Source organism: Alosa sapidissima, chromosome 8 (genome assembly GCF_018492685.1).
Source record: "Alosa sapidissima isolate fAloSap1 chromosome 8, fAloSap1.pri, whole genome shotgun sequence".
In the NCBI taxonomy this organism is placed as follows: Eukaryota; Metazoa; Chordata; class Actinopteri; order Clupeiformes; family Clupeidae; genus Alosa; species Alosa sapidissima.
The window spans coordinates 35,883,350-35,903,349 of NC_055964.1; the positions used below are offsets into that span (position 1 = coordinate 35,883,350).

Consider the following 20,000-nt stretch of genomic DNA (forward strand, 5'->3'; position numbering starts at 1 on the left):
ACATACGCCTCAACACAGATTCAGGTAAAACATCAGTCCTAGTGCTACTGGACCTTAGTGCAGCATTTGACACTGTTGATCACAATATTTTACTACACAGACTAGAACACTGGGTTGGATTTACAGGCATAGTGATCAGCTGGCTAAAATCATATCTACAAGAAAGGAGCTTCTTTGTTGCCATCGGAAACTGTACCTCAACACCAACGTCCTTGACCTGTGGTGTTCCCCAGGGGTCGATCTTGGGGCCACTATTATTCAACCTCTATATGCTCCCACTTGGACAAATCATTCAAAATAATTTGATTTCATATCATAGCTATGCAGATGACACACAAATTTACTTAGCTCTATCACCAAACAACTATGGTCCTCTTGAATCTATGTGTCAGTGTATAGAACAAATCAACACCTGGATGTCTCAAAAATGTCTTCAGCTGAACAAAGAAAAAACTGAAGTAATTATATTTGGTAAAAATGAGGAAAGACTTAGGGTTGCCACTCTCCTTGACACAAAAGGGTTGAAGGCAAAGGATACTGTTAAAAACCTTGGTGTATTAATTGACAGTGATCTAAATTTCAACAGCCACATGAAAGCGATAACTAAATCAGCTTTTTACCACCTCAAAAATATTGTCAAACTCAGAGGGCTGATGTCAAAACATGACTTAGAAAAACTCATTCATGCATTTATCTCCAGCAGGGTTGATTACTGCAATGGACTGTTCACAGGCCTTCCTAAAAAGACTATTAAACAGCTTCAGGTGATACAAAATGCAGCAGCTAGGACTCTAACAAAAACTAAAAGAACTGACCACATTACTCCAATTCTTAAATCCTTGCACTGGCTTCCAGTAAGTCACAGAATTGACTTTAAAGCACTATTGCTTGTTTATAAATCAGTAAATGGAGCAGGACCTAAATACTTGTCAGACATGCTTCAGCAGTACACACCTTCTCGTCCTCTCAGGTCCCAGGTGAAAAACCTGCTAGTAAAACCTACAGTTAGAACTAAACATGGTGAAGCAGCTTTTAGCTGCTATGCGGCTCAGCTGTGGAACCAACTTTCGGATGACATTAAAAAGGCCCCAACTGTAGCCAGTTTTAAATCTAGACTTAAGACCAAACTGTTCTCAGACGCTTTCTGCTAACTGTGCCGAGTTACAAATTCTGAATCTGCCTCGATAATTATTCTACTTTGTTTTTGCTTACTAATTATTCTTTATTTTTAAATGATTTTACCTTGTGTTTTATGTTTTCTTTTTATTATGATCTTTACCTTTTAACTATTCTTTGACTATATTGCCCTTCTATGCTTTTATTTGTTATTATCGTTTGGTTTTGTTTATGTAAAGCACATTGAATGACCTCTGTGTATGAAATGTGCTATATAAATAAACTTGACTTGACTTGACTTGACTTATCCAGCTCATCTGCAGAGCTAAGCTCTGAACAGGGACAGGGCTACCTTATCCAGCTCATCTGCAGAGCTAAGCTCTGAACAGGGACAGGGCTACCTTATCCAGCTCATCTGCAGAGCTAAGCTCTGAACAGGGACAGGGCTACCTTATCCAGCTCATCTGCAGAGCTAAGCTCTGTCGTAACGACTCTGCTGCAAGCATGTCAATAGAGCAGTGTTTCTCAAACTTTTTCAGACCAAGGACCACTTGATCAATAAAAAAAGCCTCGGACCACCTAGCTAAAAAAAAAAAAAAAAGTAGACCTACTTCAACAGTAAATTACACAATAGGCTTACTCACTGAACCACCTTGATTGTCTTTGCACCTTGCTTATTGTGTCAGAGAATTCATATGATTTAAACTGGCATGCCTTACATAGGCAGTGCCTTAGAAAATGTTTGGATTTACATACAAGTTGGTTCAATATTGCAAACAACTAATCTGTATTATATTTTACCACGCCTGCTCACAGACCACTTGGGCTAGCTTGCGGACCACCAGTGGTCCCCGGACCACACTTTGAGAAACACTGCGAGATACTTGTGTTAGCATCCACTGGCCTACCTTATCCAGGTCATCTGCAGCCCTAAGCTCTGTCATAACGACTCAGCTACTTGTCTACAGACACTTTACTGCAGAATGAAGTTCTTTAGTAGAGGTACACTTGTTAGCAGCAACTAGCCTACCTCATCAGGTGCCAGGAGAGTGATGCTTTTTTTACCACCTGGTTACCACATTAAGATGATCTGTACAGCTAGGACCTTTAGCAGTTATTTATACTGTATATCATCAAGCTAGAACCTTGCTTACTGTATCTTCAAGCTAGAACCTTTAGCAGTGCTTTATATATACTGTATATCATCAAGCTAGAACCTTTAGCAGTGCTTTATACTGCATATCATCAAGCTAGAACCTTTAGCAGTGGTTTATACTGCATATCATCAAGCTAGAACCTTTAGCACCTTTGCTTTATATATACTGTATATCATCAAGCTTGCAAAGAATATAAAGCGTAGGGGCAATAGTAGCGTACAATGCCCTTGTAATGTAAATAATATAATAATATAATTGACATATGTAAGTCGCTTTGGAGAAAGCGTCAGCTAAATAAATTAATGCAAATGTGTAGGTTTGTTAGCAGTGATTAGACTTCCTCTTCCATGTCATTTGTAAAGCTAGTTTCTTCACAGACTAGACTGCTAGGTTTGTTAGCAATGATTAGGCTACCTCTTCTATATAATTTGTAGAGCTAGTTTCTTCACAGTCTAGACTGCTAGGTTTGTTAGCAGTGATTAGACTACCTCTTCCATGTCATTTGTAATGCTAGTTTCTTCTACTGGACTGCTAGGTTTGTTAGCAGTTATTAGACTACCTCTTCCATGTTATTTGTAAAGCTAGTTTCTTCACTAACTGGACTGGTTAGCTCATTAAGTTGATAGGTACAGCTAAATGCTAGCAGTGACTGTTACATCAGAAAACTTGCCAGTAAAGCTAGGCTTGTTAACAGTGAATAGGCTACCTCTTCCAGGTAATTTGTAGAGCTAGTTTCTTCACTGACTGGACTGGTTAGCTCATAAAGATAATCAGTACTGCTAGGTCGGTTAGCTGGAACCTGGCTAGTACCTCATCAAGCTCAACTGTAATGTAGCGCTAGGCTAGCCGGGCTCTTTGTACAGTAATGTAGCGCGAGGCTAGCCAGACTCTTTGTAATGTAGCGCTAGGCTAGCCAGGCTCTTTGTAATGTAGCGCTAGGCTAGACACAGCCTCCTGCTAGTGTGGAGGGTAATGAGATCTCTACACCGGGTCATCCATCACTCTTCCACAGAAGAGTGTCCAGAGCACAGGCAGGTGATCAGCGCTTTCTTGCTCGCTGAGGGAGATTACATCAGATTACCGACCGCGCTCCATCCCACGCCCCACCGCCAGACAATACCTCAGCAACATCAGAGCAACAGCGGCGCAGACAACAGCGGCAGCACCCAGACAGACTAGAGTGGTGGAGTTACACTGCACATGATGGATGAGACACACTGAATGGAACAGCAGTTTCTTTTGAGAGGAGGGGTGGCATCTGATTTGGAGGTGATTAATAGGGAACACTCCCTCCCACACACACACACACACTCCATTCATTCTTGCCCACACCCCACCTTTGTCTTCTGTCATTCACGGTTGAGTTGAGCTAACAATCACACACACACACACACACACACACACACACACACACACACAGACAGGATTGGGCATACCCACATACATAGTTCTTACATCTGTGCTCCAACACACCCACACACTTAGCTCAGAGAGCCAAAACACACACACACACACACACACACATACGCATGCACGCACACACACAGACACACACACTGCTATTGTACTGTTCTATTGATTAGCAGTCGGCATTAGCTCCGTTTAAAAGGAATCTGAGCTCCCAATAATCTCTTTTCCCCCTGAACAACCCTGACTCAGAAATACTTTTCTTACAGGCTTTCTGTATTTCCACTGCACCAGTGTAAGCTACTCACCAGTTACGCAATGAACCGTAGAACAGGAGAGAGGGGAAGAGAAATAGAAAGAGAGAAAGAGTGAGAGAATGAGAGTAGTGGGAGAGGGGAAGAGATGGCAAAATGTGCTGGGCTCTTATATCCCTTCTCAAATGTGTTCAGCACCATGATTACGTAAGGGATAATGTATAGAACGCCGGTCATTATTGGGAAAATAAGTCCCGACGCACCAGCGGAGGGGTCTTGTTTCGCCCTGAAGGGACTTATTTTCCCATAATGACCGGCGTTCTATACATTATCCCGCTTATTATACGGCTACTTGCCAAAACAAAAAAATAAACTCCACGATAGGCTATGTGTCTTTACACTTATTTGTTACCGTTTCGTCGTGGCTTTTGCTGAGAAACAAATAGTTCGCAACAGTCGCTGAACTTGAATGAAACATTCTTTAGAACACAGCTGATCAACCGTCTGCTTTCACTTTTGAATGAAGTTCCAATGCAAGAAGTGACCGGAATACTTGCGGAGTGATATGATCAGCAGCACAAAACCCGTTGCCATTGACAACGGTAATTATATGTTTGCAGCGGTAATTACATGAATTTATTTTACCGTAGAACGTTGGGAAATCCCATTCAAGTCAATGGAGCGTTCTACTAGCATTGTGAAGAGCTGTATAATAAACCATAACATCACATTACATTAAACATTACATTACATTAATAGCATTACATTAAGGGACATTTTGTATCTAGTATGTTAATAAAACGCAGAGCTACAGACCCATTCTGTATCTAGTATGTGACCATTTCTGAAAAATTGATGAAAATGTATTCTACTGCATTGTACTTTAGAAGAACCATTTTTGACCCAGAAGTCAAACAAGACTTGAACAAGACACAGCCCCATCACCACACCGACTTTTGTGTGCTCACCCCCCTTTCTCCTTCTACCAAGAACCACCAAGACTTACACAGCTCTTTTACCCAGGGGGCAAAACCACCAAGACTCACACAGCCCTATATTAGCCAGGGGGCAAAACCACCAAGACTCACACAGCCCTATATTACCCAGGGGGCAAAACCACCAAGACTCACACAGCCCTATATTACCCAGGGGGCAAAACCACCAAGACTCACACAGCCCTATATTACCCAGGGAGCAAAACCACCAAGACTCACACAGCCCTTTGTGAGCTGGCTGCATAACATTTACTCCACCTCCTCCAACCATTTCACCATTTCCCATCTGCAGGTGAAAAAGGTCCCCGTGCTCTCACCTTGGCCTTGCCTGTGCTCTGCAGGATGTATTCTCACCTTGGCCTTGCCTGTGCTCTGCAGGATGTGTACGAGGGCGCAGGCCATCTCCTCCTTGTTCTTGACGCTGAGGGCCGGTTCCAGCAAGGAGCACAGCAGCAGGTAGTTGTTTGTGATGTACTCGGCAAACTCCTTGTACTGTTCCATGGGCAGGATGCACATGCTCTGGTGCCGCGACTTCATGCGGATCATCGGGCCCGGCGCCTTGCCCTTGTTGGGGTTCGGGGTGCTGACGGTATACCACTTCTCCATGAACTGCCTCCCAGTGACTGCCCCTATGGGGATGTTCACCAGGCCCACATAGTTGTTCTTGTCCTTCTTTTTCTTCTTGTCCGTCTCCTTGTAGAGGTGCACTGTGATGCTCTTGACGGCAGGAAGGTTGTTGAACTCAAAGTGCTCCCCCCAGAAGACATTGTCCGTTTTGAGTTTGCAGGTAGTCCGCGCGTAAAGTGTGTCATCCAGACAGAGCTCGCAGAAGTATTTCTTTTTAGCGGGCAGGTCTTTAGCTTCAATAATCCACAGTTTCAGCAGGTTCTCCACACGACGACTGTTGTCCTGTGAGAAAGTACACACATCATCAACATCTACCATCAACACATTATTACCACATCATCAACATATCAACACATTATTACCACATCATCAACATATATACCATTAATACAGTACCCTACAGGATGTACCAGATTATACCATGGATTGCTATTGTACCATAGATTAATTTTTTCTAAATCTTGGCTCATCTGTCAAAGGAGAGCTAAGCCCTTCTGTGTACACATGTGAGTGTGTGTGTAAGCACTTAGTAAAATCCCATCAGCACCGGAAAAAAATATGTGATGATAAACATGACAGTTCAAGTGACAGTTTGTACATTACTCCATTGCTATGAAAATACAGTAAATGGCTTACTTTGTTAGGATGCACGGCTAGATAGATAGATACTTTATTGATCCCCAAAGGGAAAATCAAGAGTAAATGGCTTACTTTGTTAGGATGCACGGCTAGATAGATAGATAGATAGATAGATAGATAGATATTCTCTTACTTTGTTAGGATGCACGGCTAGATAGATAGATACTTTATTGATCCCCAAAGGGAAAATCAAGAGTAAATGGCTTACTTTGTTAGGATGCACGGCTAGATAGATAGATAGATAGATAGATAGATAGATATTATCTTACTTTGTTAGGATGCACGGCTAGATAGATAGATAGATAGATAGATAGATAGATAGATAGATAGATAGATATTATCTTACTTTGTTAGGATGCACGGCTCGCCGTAGGTTCTCCATCCATTTGTCCCTCTCCGCTGCAGAGCGGCAGGAGAAACATTTGCTTCCTGTTGATGTGGTCACCTGGAACAGCCATGGAACCCACGGGTCAGATTAAAGGGGAACCCAGGGGTCAGATTAAAGGGGAACCCAGGGGTCAGATTAAAGGGGAAAAAAGACCACAGCATCTCCTCAACTGTTTCAGCTGTTCAAGATGTTCCTAACTGGTCCAGTATTTGTGACCACCCATGTGACTAGCCACCAGTGTGCCAAGGGGTTACATTCAGTCCTCAGTCAGTCAGTGGGCCCGAGTTTAGACGGTGATATAGGTAGCAGGAAGCTATGTCAAGGGGTTACATTCAGCCCTCAGTCAGTCAGTGGGTCCGAGAGGGCGCGACCTCTCCAGTGAGGTGAAATTGAATAAACCAATCACATGCGACCAGTGTTACATTTTGGCGTATCTATATATATTTTATTAATTAACCTGACTCAGCCCATTTTGTAGTGCTCTGGCTACAGTGGGCATGCACTGTCTGCAAAATACGCTGTCAAACTCACCCAGAGTGTGATAGAGAGAGACAGAGAGAGAGAAAGTGTAGTTCGAAGCAGTAGTCCTATTCCAGGATGCTACTGTGAATGGGTTTGATAAGCACTTCATCCTCCATGCAGATGTGTGTGTGCCTCTGTGTGTGTCTGTATGGGTTTGATAAGCACTTCATTCTCCATGCTAATGTGTGTGTGCATGTGTGTCTGTATGCATGTGTGTTTGTCTGTCTCTCTGTGTGTGTGTGTGTGTGTGTATGTGTGTGCATGTGTGTGTGTCTGTCTGTGTGTGTGTATGTGTGTGCATGTGTCTGTCTATGTGTGTGTGTGTGTGTGCGTGCGTGTGTGTCTATATGCGTGTCTCTCTGTGTGTGTGTGTGTGTGTGTGTGTGTGTGCGTGTCTATATGCGTGTCTCTGTGTGTGTGTCTATCTCTAAGTGTGTGTGTGTGTGCATGTGTGTGTGTGTGCATGTGCGTGTGTGTTTGTGTGTGTGTGTGAGTGTGTGTGCATGTGTGTGTGTGTACGTGTGTCTATATGCGTGTCTCTCTGTGTGTGTCTGTCTTTGAGTGTATGTGTGTGTGTGTGTACCTCAAAGCAGTAGTCCTGTCCCAGGATGCTGCTGTGCACAGGTTTGATGAGCACCTCGTCCTCCATGCTGAGGTCCAGAGCTTCGACTGCACTACTGGGGCTCAGCAACGACTCGTGGGAGCGAGACTCCTTCAACCTCGGCATCAGATGGGATCTGCGCGCGCACATGCACGCACACGCACACGCACACGCACACGCACACACACACGCACACACAGTAAGAGAGATTGAGTGAGAGGCTCTTTAAACCTTGGCATTAGATTATAGGCACACAAACACACACACACAATCATAAGCCTGTAACCATGTACACACACACACACACACACACACAAAACCATAAGCCTGTAACTATGTACACACACACACACACACACACACACACACACACACAAAACCATAAGCCTGTAACCATGTACAGAAGGTGCATTTCCTACGGGGCCAATGGGGTCATCATGGCATTTTTCAGGGACGGGGGCATATGTCAGGGATGGGGGCATATGTCAGGGACGGGGGCATATGTCAGGGATGGGGGCATATGTCAGGGATGGGGGCATATGTCAGGGACGGGGGCATATTTCAGAACAATTTACCTGTCTGTGCCATACATATGAGGTGTAGCGTGGCTATCTAGAGGCAATCAAATGTAAAGGCATTTGTGTGTGTGTGTGTATGTGTATGTGCGTGTAAGCAATTCAGTGTTGATTTATACAATTAGTGTGTGGGGTTTTCAGTCAGACAGTGTATAAGATAGAGTAACTAGATAGAAATAGATTAAATGAATGCAGCAGAAATGTCACACACACACATAGACAGCCCTTTACTTTGTGTGTGTGTGTGTGTGTGTGTGTGTGTGTGTGTGTGTGTTGTATGTTCTCCATCCTTTACTTTTCCTCCAGAGCAATACAAAAATGCAGATGTTACAGTTGCAACCTCACAGACGAGTCAGATGAAGCACTGAGAGGATAGGTATGAGAAGTAGAAAGGACACAGACACAACCACACACACACACACAAGTGGAAAGGCTGCAACCCTCAGAGTATACGCTAGGTGTCTGACTCAGGTGTTGGTGGGAGAGAAAGAAAGAGAGGAAGAGAGAGGGAAAGAAAGAGAGGGAGAGAGAGAAAGGGAGAGAGGTAGAGATAGAAAGAAAATAGAGAGAAAGAGAGAGGGAGAGAGAGGTAGAGAGATAAAGAAAAAAAGAGAAAAAAAGAGAAAGGGAGAGAGGTAGAGAGGGAGACAGGGAGAGAGAGGGAAAGAGAGAGAGAGAGAGAGACAGGGAGAGAGAGAGAGAGAGGGAGACAGGGAGAGAGAGGGAAAGAGAGAGAGATAGAGAGACAGGGAGAGACAGGGGTTGTAACTAAACCACAAAGGGCTGGGTGTTGTTGGTGTGCTGTTGTGGCTGGTGATGCATGGGAGGCTTGTTAATGCCTGCACATTACAATCACACACACACACATCACATTACCATCACACACACACACACCACATTACAATCACACACACACTCAAAACACACACACGCCACATTACAATCACACACACACACCACATTACAATCACACACACACACATACACACACACACACACATACCACATTACAATCACACACACCACATAACAATCACACACACACACCACATTACAATCACACACACACACACACACACACACCACATTACAATCAATGTTGGGTTAAGAGCTGCAATTAAGCACATGCTGCGCACCCGACGGACTGACGGAGAGATACGTGCTGACTCATCACCCCAGAGCTGCACACACAGCTCATGAAACCCCCTTGCCCCCACTGACACACACACGCATAAATTAAGCATCCTCCACTTCCTGCCTCAGGAACAACACATACTCTCACAGGTAAAGTCTTTAGCGCACACACACACACACACACGCACGCACGCACACGCGCACACACACACACAGACACAGACACACACACACACACACACACACACACACACGCACGCACGCACGCACGCACGCACACACACAGACACACACACACGCACACAGACACACGCACGCACGCACGCACACACAGACACACGCGCGCACGCACGCTCGCACGCACACACACACACACACACAGACAGGAAAGGGAGCCATGGAGTGCATAACTGTCGTCAGGCAGGCAATCACCACCCACACTCGCAAAGAAGTTTCAGTCAGACCTGAACAACTCCTGAACTTTCTTAAACAGAGTGAACACACGCAACCAGGCATACATGCATGCCCACACGCAAACTGGCACGCATACACACACACACACACACGTATACGCACGAGCGCACATACACACTCTTTTGCACACCATGTGAAGCAGGACTGATTGCGGGTTGCGTGGAGGTTGTGATATGTGATTGAAGTCCAGTACATTTACTGACATTAAGGCTCCTTTTCCGGAACATTTTTAAAGGTGCAATCTGAGAGGGCTGTAAAAGGGCACCTGCTGAGACTGCCTGGGATGCGTGTGAAAGCCTGAGAGCCATATTAACACGTCCAGACTGACTGAGAGGGCACAAAGCTCCTCCGACGCGAAGCTAATAATGTAACTGCATATCAGTGTTCTCGTCCAGCTCAACAGCGGCCATTTCAGAGACACGACTCGGCCTCTCCGGGTGTCTGCACATCTGAAGGGCTGATGCTGAGCTCGATAGTCTGTGACCAGCTGAGCTCGATAGTCTGTGACCAGCTGAGCTCGATAGTCTGTGATAACAGACTAGAACTTTTATGACTAATGATTTTTACTAATTGACAAGTTTTTCACAATAGTCAGTCGTTATGTACCGGTACAGTTTTAGTGCCAACACTACTGCTTGTTGGCGGTACAGTGCTAGTGCTAACACTACTGCTTGCTAGCGGTACAGTGCTAGTGCTAACATTACTGCTTGTTGGCGGTACAGTGCTAGTGCTAACACTACTGCTTGTTGGCGGTACAGTTTTAGTGCTAACACTACTGCTTGTTGGCTGTACAGTTTTAGTGCTAACACTACTGCTTGTTGGCGGTACAGTGCTAGTGCTAACACTACTGCTTGTTGGCGGTACAGTTTTAGTGCTAACACTACTGCTTGTTGGCTGTACAGTTTTAGTGCTAACACTACTGCTTGTTGGCGGTACAGTGCTAGTGCTAACACTACTGCTTGTTGGCGGTACAGTGCTAACACTACTGCTTGTTGGCGGTACAGTGCTAGTGCTAACACTATTGCTTATTGGCGGTACAGTGCTAGTGCTAACACTAGGTACAGTGCTAGTGCTAATACTACTACTTGTTGGCGGTACAGTGCTAGTGCTATCACTACTGCTAGTTGGCGGTACAGTGCTAGTGCTAACACTACTACTTATTGGCGGTACAGGGCTAGTTGGCGGTACAGTGCTAGTGCTAACACTACTGCTAGTTCGCGGTACAGTGCTAGCGCTAACACTACTGCTAGTTGGCGGTACAGTGCTAGTGCTAACACTACTGCTTGTTAGCGGTACAGTGCTAGTGCTAACACTACTGCTTGTTGGCTGTACAGTGCTAGTGCTAACACTACTGCTTGTTGGCAGCGAGTGTTTCATCTTTAGATGGTTATCCATAGCAGACGTGTTCTTATTGTCCTTTACTGCAGCAGTACACAACTTACATGCACTGTAGAACTAGTGTCATTTTCGGTGAAGTACTTCAGTATAAGAATGTCTAGCCCATGTAGCCTTTAGCCATTTTGCCCATGATTAGTTGGCTTGCTAGTTGTAGCGTAGTGGCTAAAGAGCTAGGCTAGCATACAGTAGTGTAGTGGCTAATGAGCTGGGCTAGCATGCAGTAGTAGTGTAGTGTCTATAAGTCGCTTTGGATAAAATGATCTGCTAAATGAATGATATGTAATGATTGTCTGTATGTGACTGGTATTCTAAAGCTGCTGTTTGGCAGTCTGATGCTGTGTTAGATAGTCTGATGGCGTGTTAGACTAATGAAGACTGATCCTAATACGATGCAACATTTATATGAGTAAGTATAAGTATATATACTCTTTTGATCCCGTGAGGGAAGTTTGGTCTCTGCATTTATCCCAATCCGTGAATTAGTGAAACGCACTCAGCACACAGTGAAGTGAAGCACACACTAATCCCAGTGCAGTGAGCTGTCTGCAACAACAGCGGCGCTCGGTGAGCAGTGAGGGGTTAGGTGCCTTGCTCAAGGGCACTTCAGCCGTGCCTACTGGTCGGAGTTCGAACCGGCAACCCTCCGGTCACAAGTCTGAGTGCTAACCAGTAGGCCACGGCTGCCACTGGAACGTGTTTGGTTTTGGCTAGTGTTTGGAATCCGTATGCTGTATTAATAAATATCTGTAAGTCACAGTGGACGAAAGGGTCAGCCAAATAAACAAAATAAAGGAAAAGAAGAGCCTGATTGTGTATCGTGTATGGGAGTGTAAAATTGCGTTTGCGTGTGTGTTGTGTTTGGGAGTGTGTCGTGTTTGTGATCCTAATATTCTGTTTGGGAGTGTATCGTGTTTGAGACTGTTTTATGTTAATATTACGTTTGGCAGTGTATCGTGTTTGAGACTGTTTTATGTTAATATTACGTTTGGGAGTGTATCGTGTTTGAGACTGTTTTATGTTAATATTACGTTTGGGAGTGTATCGTGTTTGAGACTGTTTTATGTTAATAATAAGTTTGGGAGCGTGTTGTGTTTTTGAGTGCAATATTGGGGAGTGTGATATTTTTGAATACATCAATTTGTTTGTTTGTGAGTGTAATATTGCGTTTGGGATCGCAATGATGCATCAGGGAGTCGGGGGGGTGTCAGCCATTCAGCTCGTGGTCCTCATCTCTGCCGGAAGACTGTAACTTAGCAGTGGACGAAAGGGTCAGCCAAATAAACAAAATAAAGGAAAAGAAGAGCCTGATTGTGTATCGTGTATGGGAGTGTAAAATTGCGTTTGCGTGTGTGTTGTGTTTGGGAGTGTGTCGTGTTTGTGATCCTAATATTCTGTTTGGGAGTGTATCGTGTTTGAGACTGTTTTATGTTAATATTACGTTTGGCAGTGTATCGTGTTTGAGACTGTTTTATGTTAATATTACGTTTGGGAGTGTATCGTGTTTGAGACTGTTTTATGTTAATATTACGTTTGGGAGTGTATCGTGTTTGAGACTGTTTTATGTTAATATTAAGTTTGGGAGCGTGTTGTGTTTTTGAGTGCAATATTGGGGAGTGTGATATTTTTGAGTACATCAATTTGTTTGTGAGTGTAATATTGCGTTTGGGATCGCAATGATGCATCAGGGAGTCGGGGGGGTGTCAGCCATTCAGCTCGTGGTCCTCATCTCTGCCGGAAGACTGTAACTTAGCAACCAATTCAGGGCTAGAGCACTCCAGAGCAGGCCGTTGTCTGTTAAGCCTCCTTCATTCAAACAGGGCAGACATTTACACAGTGAAGGCAACAAGAAGTCAATACTAAGATCAGTCAGTCAGACCTCGCTGGAGCCCTTGATGGATATGGTCATGGGGAGAGCAGAGGGGCCTGGTGAGTGTGTGTGTGTGTGTGAGTGTGTGTGTGTGTGATATGGTCATGGGGGAGAGCAAAGGGGCCTGGTCAGTGTGTGTGTGTGTGTGTGTGTGTGTGTGTGTGTGTGTGTGTGTGTGTGATATGGTCATGGGGGAGAGCACCCAATCAGCCTCCGACTTCAGCACGAATCCAGCTCCCCTTCCAGCATGGACACATCGCCGCCACATCTCGTCCGGCTCGGTTTCAACAGTCAGCTGTGATCTAGGGAGTTTCCACTTCATTTAAACACATCTAGCATGCTGAATGCAAGTCTCTCTCTCTCTCTCTCTCTTTCCCTCCCTCTCTCTCCCACTCCTGCTGCTCTACGGCATAGAGAGAGCAACAAAGGTGTCGTTAGCTTCTCGTCTTCATAGAGAGGGCAACAAAGGTGCCGTTAGCTTCTCTTCCCCCTTCGTCTCTGTAAAATCATTTTGCAATGGAGACTAGAATAAAAACCTCACCCTCCTCTGCAAACCTGATGAAGACAAATGGAGAGAGCCTACACACAGATGTCTCAAACCCAAACTTTATGACGCAGCTCCCTCTTCGCAAAATGATGTCAGCTCTCAAAAGGGAAGATTCGGCTCTGCTGCCAAGACACTTTAGGGCCTGGATATAAACCACAATGCATTCTGGGAATATAACAGGAAATAACAAGGTCTTTTGGCCACATAAAAAAGGCCAGCTGGGAGTAGGACTCACACTGAGAGATCACTATAAAAGAGTATCAGAGTAACACTGAGAGATCACTACAGGAGTACCAGGGCCCAGAGTAATGGCGCTCCAGTGAAGTAATAATATTAATGACTTAATCACTTAATAATATTAATGATCATGGCAGTAGCTGCCTAAATCTTGCAACAGCACGTCTACATGTTTTGATATCTAAATCTTACAACAGCACGTCTACATGTTTTGATATCTAAAGGGAAGCGCATCTCCCTCAACTGGGCAAAACAGGATACAGAATTAGAATAGAATCAGAATACAGAATTAGAATTGGATTGTGTTGTCCATTTTACTTGTCTTCTTTTGCTTGTACACTGAGAAATTAACTGAATCGTTTAATGTTTGTTTTACTTTTCTAATTACTGTGGTTTAGGGCTTGAATTACACAGTAATTGATGGGTTGGCTACCATGTAAAACAGTTCAAGTACAAATGAAAGGAAATCTGCTGCCAAATCACTTGGCCCTAATACACATTAAATGGAAAAGGAAATTAAGATGATTAAAGGCTTCCATAAAGGCTTATGTGATACCTGACGGACTTTTGTTTCATCTAAACAGAAAATAGTCCTGCATCATTAGCCTGGCTTACAAGACAAGCCTAAAAAGATGCGCCTCTAGCTACACAGTGTCCTTACATTTCTCCAGTATTCAGAGAGCTCTGAACACGTTTGAGACTTAAGACCAATCCACACGCATTAAAAGAAGAAACGTAAGGAAAGGTTCGATCTAATCACTCTTGAAATTAATAAACTTTAAGCCACAATGTCTTACGAAACAAATAGCATGTGGCATAGCAATACATAGTGTTAAACTGTATGGAGTGCATTGTCCGCGGTCAAGAGGACTCGAGGCAACATTAGAGGGAGCATCGGATTCTCCGCCTCTCCGACACTGTCACACTGCATCAAAACAAACGTGCTTATTGTGAAACTATGAACCTTAAGGTTCTGTGGGCTACCATGTAGGCCAACGGTGGCCGGCGCCATCGTCATTAATTAAACCCTTTCCCTTTCGCAGAAACAGATTTAACGTCACCAGTAGGCTACACCGGCTGTCGGACACCGGTACTTATCTAATTTCTTCTATAGTTTTACACATGTATTCACAATGAGTCGAACTCAATATGTTGACCGTCCCTAAGCCGAAACAGCACGAATAACGACACAACAGAATGCAGAGTAGCAGGCTACCAAGCACACAGGAGCCGGAGCACACTGCTCAGAGATGATTAAGAACAGGCTTTGGCTATTTCATGCAGCGGTAGCCAGTGGAAAAATGAGCGAGTTCGTGCGGAAAGCGCTCGCCGACGAAATTATAACAGTGTAAAGACCATTTACAAGCACGAGAGGGGAGATGGAGCCAGGGCAGAAACACTCGTGGAGACATACTCACTGCTTACTGAAGCGCGGAAGCATGGCTTGATGAGGCGCGAGTTACATCCACCACAGCCTGGCCGAAATGTCAGAGCATTGTTCGCAAGGGCCGTGTGCTTCTCTCGGCCCTCGCTCCTCCGCTCAGCCCTCCTCTGCTCTGCCTGGGCAGGGAGTGCCTCACCGCCACCGCCCTCCCCAGACTACCGAGACCCGGGGGAACAGTCTCTTGCGAGACACAAACCCCGTGTATTTACTCCACGTCTAAAAAACATGGCTCCGTTTAAAACATCGACTTATATTTAGAAATGGTTGATAACCTACAAAGACAAGAATGTTGAAATAGGCACTTTGCCAACGGGAATTCATGTAAGACTTTAAAATGGTTTAGAGCACTTAAGCCCAGCTCCCCATTCACACGCACCTTTTGGCAGTATATGAGAACGCTGTCAAAAACAGCACAATAACGGTACTGTACTTGACCGGAAATAATGGAAAAGAGTGAATATTATATTACATTATATTATATTATATTATATTAATAAAAACGTCTTTATCAGCACAGCTCATCCAGCCAGACAGTCATTTCCTATCTCAAATTCCCATACTTGTTACAGCGGTAATGACGTCTTTGTGTGTGTGTGTGTGTGTCAGTGTGTGATGTCTTTAAGTGTGTCTGATATCAGGCCATGTGCTTATCTGTGTAGACGGCATGTGTGCATGTAGGCTATATGTAGGCCTCTGTGAGTAGCCGTGTGTGTGTGTGTGTGTGTGTGTGTGTGTGTGTGTGTGTCTGTGTGTGTGTCCTACATCTTGATGAGTGGGGGTCTTTTCCAAGTGCTCACTCCACCTCCCTGTCTCCGCCACATTTCCGACAGGAAGCTGGTCTCCCTGCGGAACGCTCAAAGCTCGGCATCACAGGGGGCAGCTAGAGCCGGAGACGCATGCGCCAGGAAAACCAGATGCAGCACACACACACATGCACACATGCACACACACACACTCACACACACATACACACACACGCACACATACACGCACACACACACACATGCACACACACACACACACACACACTCACACACACACGCATAAACACTTTTTCCACACACACACACACCCATAAACACTTTTTCCACACACACTGCTTCGACAGCTGTTCTAACGCAAGCACAGAATCGGGGTGTCCACTGTTCCACTGAGAATCAGAAAAACAATCGCAGCGAAAAATGCAATAAAATGCACCACAGCTCCCCGTTCAACCCTCCACCCTTCTACCGCATTCTCCAAGTTCTCCGCACGTTCTATGTTCTCCATGATCAACCCTTCGATGACGTAGACAAAAGGTGCACATGCAATCCCTCACTTGGGTTCTGCAACCGTGACTTGAGCTCTGCGGTGCTTTAGTGTGCATGCTGATGAGGTGTTACACAATGGCTGTGTTTACTCACGCAGCCTGACGAGTGTGTGATGGTCACCTGACGAGTGTGTGATGGTCACCTGACGAGTGTGTGATGGTCACCTGCAGCCTGACGAGTGTGTGATGGTCACCTGACGAGTGTGTGATGGTCACCTGCAGCCTGACGAGTGTGTGATGGTCACCTGCAGCCTGACGAGTGTGTGATGGTGACCTGACGAGTGTGTGATGGTCACCTGACGAGTGTGTGATGGTCACCTGCAGCCTGACGAGTGTGTGATGGTCACCTGACGAGTGTGTGATGGTCACCTGCAGCCTGACGAGTGTGTGATGGTCACCTGCAGCCTGACGAGTGTGTGATGGTGACCTGACGAGTGTGTGATGGTCACCTGACGAGTGTGTGATGGCTTGAGCTCTGCGGTGCTTTAGTGTACATGCTGATGAGGGGTTACACAATGGCTGTGTTTACTCACGGAGCGTGAGCTGCTGAAATGCTGTACTGGAAGCAAGGCCCCTTTCAAAGCCGTGATAATCCTCTAAGAGCCATGGGAACAGAAGCACAGTTCCAGAGGAACACACTCGTCAGGCTGCAGGTGACCATCACAGACTCATCAGGTGACATCACACACTCGTCAGGTGACATCACACACTCGTCAGGCTGCAGGTGACCATCACACACTCGTCAGGTGACATCACACACTCGTCAGGTGACATCACACACTCGTCAGATGACATCACACACTCTTTAGGCTGCAGGTGACCATCACACACTCGTCAGGTGACATCACACACTCGTCAGGCTGCAGGTGACCATCACACACTCGTCAGGTGACATCACACACTCGTCAGGTGACATCACACACTCGTCAGGTGACCATCACACACTCGTCAGGTGATCATCACACACTCGTCAGGCTGCATGTCACCATCACACACTCGTCAGGCTGCATGTCACCATCACACACTCGTCAGGATGCATGTGACCATCACACACTCGTCAGGCTGCATGTGACCATCAAAGCCTCTTTCCACCAGCTCTCCAGCTTCCCAACACAACTATCAGGTCCAAACACATGTATGCGCTACAGAGTCTCGTGAGTGCTGTTTTGCACCATAGAAACATGTGACTCAAACACATGGCACATACAGTCCTATATGATGTGTTTTGCACCTGACAACTTTCTTTCCTGGACAATTCTGACGCCGGACTATTGCACTTTCTCTCACTAAATCAACATTAATGCTTTAACATTTTTGTCCTATTCTCCACACCTGACTGTCATATGCATTTGTCATTGTTTACAGACCTTACTGTCCGTATTGACCCTAGGCAGATGGGTCAGGCCCTTGAGTCGTGGATCTGCTCCTAAATGTATCTCCAATTCTAGAGAGTTTTCCTCGCCCCTGTTACCCATGGGCCTTCTTTCTTTCTTTCTTCCTTTTCTTTTCTCCCTCTTTTCTTTTTCTCTGATTGCCTACATTCTGTAAAGCGCCATGATACATGTGTAATGTTTTGGCGCTCTATAAGTACAATAAATTGAAATTGAAATTGACAAATTATACTAACTAACACTTAATCTAAATCAATTCTAAAAACAGTATCCACATAGTGGGTGATTAATCAATCAAGAGGCGCTTGCAATGACTGAGGCAGGGACTGAGCTTGTGATTCTCTGTAATTCTCTGTGTGAGAATCATTCTTCTGTGTGATTCTCTATGAATGCATGCACATTCAGCTAATGCACAGATTCAGCTAATACTGCACAGATTCAGCTAATGCACAGATTCAGCTAATGCATAGATTTAGCTAATGCACAGATTCAGCTAATACGGCACAGATTTAGCTAATGCACAGATCTAGCTAATGCACACATTCAGCTAATGCACAGATTCTCTCTCACGGCGGCAAACAGTCCACCACAGAAAATATGCATCGAGATAGAAGATAAAAATACTCCAGCAGCAGGATTATAAATGTGTGTGTGTGTGTGTGTGTGTGTGGGCACCAGTTCCATCTTGTTGATACATTCCCTTCAGACAAACAAAACAAAAACAACAAACCCCAACCATCACCATCCACCAACAACAACCCCAACCATCACCATCCACCAACAAAAACCCCAACCACCAACAACCCAAACCATCACCTTCCTCCACCAACAACAACTCCAACCACCAACAACTCCAACCACCAACAATCCAAACCATCACCTTCCTCCACCAACAACAACCCCAACCACCAACAACCTAAACCATCACCTTCCTCCACCAACAACAACCCAAACCATCACCATCCACCAACAACAACCCCAACCACCAACAACCCAAACCATCACCTTCCTCCACCAACAACAACCCAAACCATCACCATCCACCAACAACAACCCCAACCACCAACAACCCCAACCACCAACAGCCCCAACCATCTCCATCCACCATCAACCCCAACCATCACCATCCTCCAACACCAACAACCACATGTGCCAAAACGCTATGTGGCTTGCACCGGTTGCAAGCCTCTTAACACATAGCACATTAGCACATGTGGCTAGCACCGGTTGCAAGCCTCTTAGCACATAAGCACATGTGGCTAGCACCGGTTGCAAGCCTCTTAGCACATAGCACATTAGCACATGTGGCTAGCACCGGTTGCAAGCCTCTTAGCACATAGCACATTAGCACATGTGGCTAGCACCGGCTGCAAGCCTCTTAGCACATAGCACATTAGCACATTTGGCTAGCACCGGTTGCAAGCCTCTTAACACATAGCACACGTGGCTAGCACCGGTTGCAAGCCTCTTAACACATAGCACATGTGGCTAGCACCGGTTACAAGCCTCTTAACACATAGCACATTAGCACACGTGGCTAGCACCAGTTGCAAGCCTCTTAGCACATAGCACATTAGCACATGTGGCTAGCACCGGTTACAAGCCTCTTAACACATAGCACATTAGCACACGTGGCTAGCACCGGTTGCAAGCCTCTTAGCACATAGCACATGTGGCTAGCACCGGTTTCAAGCCTTTTAAAGCGTTACGCATACAGCTGGCGATATGAGTGCCCAACACTTGCTGTCAATTGCCCACCACGCACACTTGCTGTCACTTTCCCACCACGCACACTGAAATTTGCCAGGCACACTTGTCCAAGAACTGAAATGTTTAACTGACAAGCATTTGATTAACAAAGGTTCGTAGGTGCTGGTACCAGCAACAAGATTCAACTTGAAAGAAATATCATTTCATA

General features: G+C 45.3%; 1 protein-coding gene across 4 annotated transcripts in view; it reads right to left on the reverse strand.

Annotated features, from left to right (window-relative positions):
- Positions 1 to 20,000, reverse strand: part of dab2ipa (DAB2 interacting protein a) — a 184,721-nt gene that overhangs the window by 32,588 nt on the left and 132,133 nt on the right. For 3 of the 4 annotated variants that reach the window (XM_042100527.1, XM_042100528.1, XM_042100530.1), the window contains 3 exons: positions 7,689 to 7,842; positions 6,542 to 6,640; positions 5,284 to 5,838 (listed from right to left, as the gene is read on the reverse strand). In XM_042100527.1, coding sequence (XP_041956461.1) covers positions 5,284 to 5,838; positions 6,542 to 6,640; positions 7,689 to 7,842 — 808 coding nt within the window. Of the gene's footprint in view, positions 1 to 5,283; positions 5,839 to 6,541; positions 6,641 to 7,688; positions 7,843 to 15,356; positions 15,768 to 20,000 lie in introns of those variants that run through there. The other variant, XM_042100529.1, reaches the window with a different exon arrangement.